Source organism: Malus domestica, chromosome 15, assembly GCF_042453785.1.
Source record: "Malus domestica chromosome 15, GDT2T_hap1".
NCBI classification, from domain to species: domain Eukaryota; kingdom Viridiplantae; phylum Streptophyta; class Magnoliopsida; order Rosales; family Rosaceae; genus Malus; species Malus domestica.
In genome coordinates, this window is record NC_091675.1 from 4840532 (window position 1) to 4849113 (window position 8582).

An 8582-nucleotide genomic window follows, 5' to 3' on the forward strand; every position below is an offset into this window, starting at 1 on the left:
GTAATCGTACTAACACATGATAATCAGTACAACAGAAACCCTAAAATTACACGTAAATCCGGACCGCGTTTATTTAGAAATTAGAAGATTTAGAAAGTGTCCACTCTCTCCAGACCCTTGACTTTGAAACCGTCTTTGGTGTTTGAGCCCCAAGTCTTCTGTAGTTAAAAAGTTACCCAAAAAAAAACAAACAAACCGAGTCCAGTGTGGGCCCACGCACCCAGAGGGGCACCACTTCAACTGTTTGACCGACTTCAGTCCTCCTTGGCCACCAAGAAAACTCAACTCAACCTCCCCCCACCCAAATCTGAACGTGGTAAAGTTCCTCAAGTCTCTCTCTAATTTTCCGAAATAATAAAAAATAGAACATATGATATTTATTTAAATACGGACACTTACTTCTACCACTTGTCACGCAACTTCCCCTCTCTTCCTCGTCCCTTTATATATACCCCCCATTCCCCTACTTCCACTCTCACTTCCAACTCTCAACTCTCAATTCTCTCAGCTCTCTCTCCTCCCATTCTCTCTCTAAAAACAGAAAACAGAACCTCTTAAAATTTTTTATCAACCATCATCAGATGGCTCTGCAAGCTCTCAACTCGCCAACAGCCGCCGGAGCCTCTCCTTTCCCATTTGAGAACGAGGCCTCCAGCCTCGGCTATGCCGAGCCGTGGACCAAACGCAAGCGTTCCAAGCGTCCACGCCTCGACACCCCTCACTCCGAGGAGGAGTATCTTGCCATCTGCCTCATCATGCTTGCCCGCGGAAACAGAGGTGGAGACCTCGCCTCTACTACCGCCACCGCCGCCACAGCCACTAAAGAAACAAACTCCGCCGCCTCACACCAGATCATCACTCAATCCCCTTCTATGGAGCCCTCCACGTCAGCATCTCCGCCGGTTAAGCTGAGCTACAAGTGCTCTGTTTGCGACAAGGGCTTCTCTTCCTACCAGGCGCTCGGAGGACACAAGGCCAGCCACCGGAAAGGCTCTGCAGCTGGATCGGCCATCGACGGCCCGTCCACGTCATCAACCACAACAACCTCTGCCGCGGCCACCGCCACCGCTTCCGGTAGGTCCCACGAATGCTCCATCTGCCACAAGTCTTTCCCCACCGGTCAAGCCTTGGGCGGCCACAAGCGCTGCCACTACGATGGCGGCGCCGCCGGATCCACAGCCACCACCACCGCTACCACGAGCGCTATAACTTCCTCTGAGGGAGTTGGGTCAACTTCTCACGCGGTCAGCCACGGCCACCCCCGAGAGACGTTTGACCTGAACCTGCCGGCGTTGCCCGAGTTCTCCCGCGACTTCTTCATCTCCGGCGAGGACGAAGTGGAGAGCCCCCACCCGACGAAGAAGCCCAGGCTTCTACTGATGATGAAGCCCAAAACCGAGACTTCACAGGACCAACAAAATTAGGACGACGATTCCGGTCGACTCTGCGAATCAGCTTCTGTAGACATTAAATTAGGAATTAAATATTGGAATTAATATCCGGCGTGTAATTTCAGTTATTTCTTTGATTTGTTTTACGGGTTTGGATTATTTTGTTCTTGTATAAACATGCTGTTGAAGTAATTGGAATATTCAATTAATTCTTTTTCCAAAATTAATCAGCGAAGCACAGATGTTATTTAATTTATTAATTTCATGGCGTGTTATTTACGTTGGTGGATGAGTGGCGCAACCGAGTCAAAACCGAGTCGGCGTGAGTTGTGGGTGGTGGCGGAGAGGAAGAGTAGGCCGCTTGCGCTTGCGCTTGCGCATGTTGGTTTTGTATTTGGAGAGAAATGGCAGAGTGCGTGTTTTTGTGACGGTTTTTAAATGTAAAACATTCTGCACACATTTCACGCTCTCTCATAGTGCTCACTACGTTCACGCACAAATGCACGTGCACGTCGGTTATTTATCGTTTTCTTCCAGAACAAGTTAATAAAGGATTGCCTTATGATTTGATTTGTGTCAATTCACCCTCAACTTAAACACTTGCTAATATACTCTCGTTACCAAACTTACTTTATTTTTGCCATTTCTTTTTTATTACTACTGCTTTTATAAAGTGGATGAAATTAATTCTCAATTCGTAAGAAGATCTTTCGAATTTTGATTGTTGAGCTAGTGGCATGTTTTGACATATTAACTGACTCAAAATGAAATGGAACGTTCATGAGCAAATTCGGAAAAGGCATAATATCGATTGACATTACCAAAATATTTTCGTTTCTTCAATGATTTATCTTAAGTGACTCGAACATGAGACTGAACTGTTTCATTTTTCTAATTGATAGGTATGTTAAGGTGGCGAGTGGCAACTGAGGGGGAAGAGATCAACAAAGTAAAAAACTTGGGTTGGATAAGAAGAAGGATAGAAGTTGGGGGCTTTGGATGTGGTGTTCGCGTGTGGAACTAGTGGAATAGATTTGGATGCCAGGTGGATATTAGGACCTTACCCAAAGAAGCTTCTCTGCTTATTATATTTTTTTTTCTCCCAATTTTTCCGATAATACAGAGTGACACCTGTTACGGTAAAAGTCAGCAAAAATGCCACGACCCACCGCCATACCTACAGACCTTTGAGGTCGTTTACCATGTGTTAAAAAGAACAAATCAACGTTGTTTTCTTCTTTTTTTTGGTGATTAAAAAAAATATTTATAAATGGTAGAATGTTTCTCGTTGTAAGTGCAAATAGCAAGTGACCAAGTTGGCCACATTCATCTCTATATATTATATATTTATTTATGTGTATTTGGTTAGTTCCCAACTTCCCCCTGCTGTGGCGCGATCTGGCGCCTTATATTTACGGGTATGCCTTTGCCTAGATGCAACCAGGGCGCATCTGACTTTTTCTACGTTCAACGCTACCAAAAGTCCTAACCCATTTGTCAACGGGAGGTAGATTGCAAGTAGCCATTTCCTTGCCATGAGATATGCTTACATTGATATCAAAAAACATGCATATTGGTTCACAGTTAAGCGATACGTTGCTTCAATATGTAAAACTAAATATAGTGAATGCATAAAAGCGGTGCTCTTTGATTGTCGATAAGTAGGATACATTCTAATTCAATTTTCTGAGATAGTTCAAGAGATAAATCTTGTTGTGCAATCTTCAGTTTAACAACCATTGCTAGAGGAATGGCGCATTACGTTTTCTCAATTTCTCTCTTCTTGAAAGGGGGGACATGACATTCGTAACAATGAACGTCCTTGAACGACACAATGGGAGAAAAGCATATACAATGAATGTATCTAGATAAAGTACCACTTGCGTAGAGTATTGACCAAATTAAGCCCAAACTTTTTCAACCCGACTTAAATTATAGGTTACTTGAGGAACTGACCAAGGCAAATAACCGTAGCCTTGAATTGAACATGTTCTCTGCTCGACTAGGGGAGGGCCGGAAGGTGAAGAATCAAGAGTATGGGTTACATACGGCAAGTAGCATTTGCGTGTAGGAGAAGAACATATATTTAAGGAGTAGTGTTCTAATTACATATAATAACGTATAGCATATGCTAGTATTAAGGAATAATATATGAAGCTCCCAGTCAACTTGCTAGTCGCTACTAAGTGTATAAAATGCAACAACTGGTGGAATAAACTGTAAACCGCGTGGGATGGCAATCTTGCCACGAGTCCACTCCCAAAGTCTTGGCAATGGCTTAGAATTGAGGGCAACCGTACACATTTGTATATCTTCCTTTTCACGCTATAAATTATGGCTGAAAAACAGTCCGATCTGATTTAGTTTACATCTCAAACTACGAATGAACTAATATTAACACCAGCGTTTAGTTTCTTTTCCGATTTGGTCTAAAACTACAATTATCTCGAGTAAAAGCCAAAACTTACTGTTTGGACTGTTTTAATTTGGTCGGTTTGACATCACAATGTTTTTTGTCCACGCCGGCTCATTTGGCACTAAAATACATATTTGGTAAGGTTTCTAACTTATGATAACGGGGAGTGCACCGAATTATATAAAAAAAAAAGTTAAACACTGACCTATCAACTTACTCAGCAGGGGCCCCACTCCACTTGTAAAAAGCCCCAAACTCTTGTGGCTGTGATCTCTTGCTCATGCAGTGTAGAGTTCAACATCAAGAGAACATGTCCACTTCGTCACGCGAGAGGGGGGTGAATTAATAAACTGGTAGCTAACTAGTGAGCTAATTGCAAGCCCAATGATTTATTAGTTGGTCGGCTAACCTACTCGGCAACTACAGCATCGTAGACCCCCTTTTGATGCTCTTCTATCGCAAATGGGATTAGGATATTTAACATTGCAATTACTATGCCTACCTAATCAATAATGCTTTCAACCGTGGTGGCTGTGGAGTGGAGCTCACTAATTGTCAAATTTTCATAGAGTCCAACAGTAAGTTAGTACTGTGCTTTTTGGTTAATATACTTTTAAAATAAGACGTTACACACGACGACAAGTTGAAAAATCGATAATAGTTTGTCTGATCAATCACAGTTTAACATGTAAAAATGAGAGAAGTCAAACAATGTGTACTGTGTTGAATGTAAGTCTCATCCCATATGAGAAAATAAAAATAAGTATACAAGTGTATGGTTCCATTTCTATTATCACTGAAGACTTTTGTGATAAAACTCAATATCTAGTGATATGTGTTTAAGTCGGGGAATATAAGTGTGGTTAGGAGTGGGTCAATGGCCCTATCTAAATATATGACACACTACACTATATATTATCCTCACATTATTGTGCGTCGAATTTAATTTTTTTTTCTTAAATATAAATACAGTGCCGTTAAACTTACTAGTCATACATATCAAAGTCAGTATTTTGGTTTGGCCGCTTGATGGCTTTGATTTTTATCTTCAATACGTATTCAGATCTGGGCTGATGACCTAATTTATGACGTGTCATGGTATTAGATTCATGGGTCGTGCGTGTTTATGGCAATTAAAAATCTTCTTGTTGTGATGAGGTGCTGGGTCAAATTTAGGAAAGAAGATTAGCGCAGTTCGTGCACCTAAACATGTATGTTCACACCGCCACACAATCGATTCTTACAAGAAGCTTCTTCGGGTCAAGTTCATTGTATTGTTTGATGACTGTAAGGGTAAACTTTTGATGTTGGACGGCGTTCTTGTTTGGTAGGCCGACCACAGCAGGTATCCCAACACCCCTCAACCCGGCTACGTCTCTTGTATGCGGAGGTAGAGATACCGTAACACTAAGAAACTACTATGTATCGTCGAAACAATTATCTTTGATACATAGCCACACAATGTTAAAGATAGAAATACGGAGAGTCCCACAGGTGATAAAGGAACACACCTGTTTTCTCAGCTAGACCAAATATACCATCATGATAGCGCTATTTCAATCTAATAATACTATCCATATATAAAAAATTAGAACGCATAATATTACATTATTAATTTAAAATATCGTCACAACTCCGTACCCCATATTTGTAAACTCTCTCCTGAGCAGGACCACTTATGTAAGTGGGTTGTGAGTCTTGTGACCATTTCAGCAGAGGTGGAAGTGCTATTGTTGCCCACATTTGATTTTTCATCTGTGAGATGACACATGGCTTCTGTATCGACCACCAAAAATGCTTGCCCACTTCTCATTTACCTCCAACAATTAAAATCCATATTTTCAATTTTTATTTTCTCTTTGGGGTGAGGTGGATTTTACCATGTAAGACCAATTTTAAGCATCTACAGTAGTCATGATTGAAAGCAAAGTAATTTTATGAAAAAGAAATAAAGATATGAAAGGAAAATGACCGTTGGGATTCAAATATGGATCAAAATTTTAATTCCTTTTTTCGTTTGTTTCTTTTTTACATGTAATTACTAAAACAAAATAGATCATATGTTTATTGTAGTAGTTGGAGTCTACTAAGGTAAAATTATGAGTTGCAGTTTATGGAAACAAAACATCGAATGCTGGTGTTATTGACCATCTCACATCTACTCAATTTCTAAGAAAAAAAAGAGTTTCAATATCTTAAACTCACTCAAACTAATACCGAGACATTTTGTGATAAAACTCCACACCTGACAGTTTATGCAAGTGATAATTACCAAGTTGGGATAATATCGGTGTTGAATGTTGTAGTTTTTTACTCTGCCCTCCTTTATATTTGAAACTTATATTTGTATATTTGAATATTAGGATTGTGCTTCTTATGATATATTTTGTTTCTTTGTTTTGGTGCAGGAGGTTGTCACTGATAAGGTGAGTTTTGGGGTGCACTTGATTTTTCGCTCAAGCTATAAATTTATTGCGGTCTGGTTTTCTTTGAGAAAGTTTTTTTTTACTGAGACCCAATACAGTAAACTACTGTATTGACCTAATACAGTAAACTATTGTATTGAGCATCAGCAAAAAAATTGCAACACCAAAATTTAAAGCATTTCTTGTACTATACATGACTTGACGTTTGTTAGAAATGCTTTAAATTTTGGTAGATACAAGAAGATGCTTATATAATATATTTGTCTTTAGTTTTCGTTTCTTCTTTATGCTCGTGAAACTTTTCAAGCACATCGCTTTTTTAAGATGTGATTTTTGTTTGTGATATTCGTGTTGAGTTTTCCATAATTTTTGTTTGGCCAATACTATTAACAAAACATTTTTTTTCAAAAATAATCTAAACACTATATTAATATAACTCTGGTTGTCAACCAAAATTATATGAAATTACTAATATAACCTTCTAATCCAAACTGAATATAAATAAAAATAATAGGCAATTTAGTAATTTCATGAACAAAATTTTTATTGTTTTTTATATGAACCTCACAGTCAGGTGATGATAATAAACCGTGTTTGGAAATTCAATCTCTCGCCACATTCCTCTCTTCCCTCTCATTCTATCTCTCTATTTTCTTCTTCCATTGTCAACGTCGCAGATTCGGGTCAGGTTTGGGTGGGATGCGTCTTGTGGATGCAAATTTTCTCCTCCTCGATCTTAGACGATTTTGCACCTACAAAACAATTAACACCTTAGGTTAAGGCCAAGAGCCTCACGCGCCCACGATGAATGGGGGGGCTTTGGCCGAAGAACCTCCGATGCCAAAGTTAGAATTTAGAGAGAAAGAGTGTTTAGAGAATTTTGGGATTTTTGCCAAAGTGTTGGAATTTTTTCTCCTCTTTTTGGTGAGAATGCGAGTATATTTATAGGGATAGGAGGTGGCTAGGGTTTAATTAGGAGTTACAAAATAATTAGCCAATAACTCCCTAATTAACTTGGCTAATTATTTGTCATATAAAGGAAAAAAAGGTAGAAGGATGAAAGATGGCCGGCGTTTTTGTGGGAGTTAGGGTAAAGTGAATGGTCTAAATGCTAATTAAGGGAATAATTAACTATTTATCATTATTTTAGAAGGAATGTTTTAGGAATTATGGAATAGGTATAATATTTAGCTAATTGATTAGCTAAATAATGAAATAGGAAATATATGAATAAATTAGGTTTTAAGTTGATACCTATTTTGGGCACTTTTGACTTGGTTGAAGGATAATTGCCTGCTGCTTGCGCGTGGGAATCCTGGTATGCCCCTAAGGGTAGTTTTGTCTTCTTTTGTCAAAAATCCACGTGTCGCCTTGTGAATATTTTTTGCTCCACAAATGCCCCCACACCTGTTGGGCTGCTCGCAGAAAAAGGCAGCAGGTGTAGAGATCTTCTTACTTTAGGAAACTTAAGACTGCTTCCTATTTTGATATAGATTCTCTCTTTAATATGAAATTAAATCCTTCTAGGAAAGGGAAATAAATTTATCTCAAAGCCTATTTAAGTCCACCTTAAGTGGGTTATTAAATCAACTTTGGAGAGCGATTTATTCTACCCTACAAGAGAGAGATAGTTTAAAGGATATTTGTTCCCCCTCCTCTAGCAATCTTCTACATCTTGCCCGTGCAAAGGACCATCTTTCGTTGCTTTCTTCATCTTCTTCGTGCCGCACTGAGGTAAGAAAAAATTAATTTTCCTTGTCTTCTTCTTGGATGGTGCTACCGCGGGGCAGCCGTTGAGGTGGTGCCGCACGTCGGCTGGCATGGGCCAGGAGTCGGCTCGGCATGGGCCAATGAGGTATTGTGGCAGGGACCACTGTTTTAAGCTGCTTGACTTAGCTAGAACCAAGGGCAGCTTGTGTGGCTGGGGCCGCGGATTGTGGCGCTGTGGCGCAGTACTAGGCGAGTCACATGGTTCATGTCCTTTTAGGCTTTTGGACACGACGCGATCTAGGTTGGTGAATGAGAGAAATGAAGAGGTTGCGGGCCTCATGAGCTGCTGGAATGTTAGGTTGAACTCTCTTGCTAGGTACCACAAACGGCGTTGGCTACTTTAGCTTTATTCGTCAGGAGAAACGTGGGCTGTTCCCCAAATAGAAGATGAATAGAATCAAGGCGGATGCATTGGCTCGTCCAATCACTGTTGTGGATCCTGCTGCAAATGAAGGTGGGAAAAGGGATCTTCCCTGCCTGCTCAAGAGATACCGGCTGAGAACAAACCAAAGACTTCTTTCGCTCGCGCGGGTTCGTTGACTGCCTCCAGGCTTGTGATTGACTTGACTTTTTCCAAGG

The 8582-nt window shown here is 40.2% G+C and overlaps 1 protein-coding gene across 1 annotated transcript; it reads left to right on the plus strand.

Annotated features, from left to right (window-relative positions):
* Nucleotides 1-1614, plus strand: LOC103455904 (zinc finger protein ZAT10-like). The gene has a single exon (XM_008395519.4). The coding sequence runs from the start codon at nucleotides 582-584 to the stop codon at nucleotides 1422-1424; it is 843 nt and encodes a 280-aa protein (XP_008393741.2). The 5' UTR covers nucleotides 1-581; the 3' UTR covers nucleotides 1425-1614.
* The last annotated feature ends 6968 nt before the right edge of the window (nucleotides 1615-8582 follow it).

What these genes read in the sequence shown, in the direction of transcription:
- LOC103455904 (XM_008395519.4), top strand. Translation starts at nt 582, where the DNA reads ATGGCTCTGCAAGCTCTCAACTCGCCAACAGCCGCCGGAGCCTCTCCT.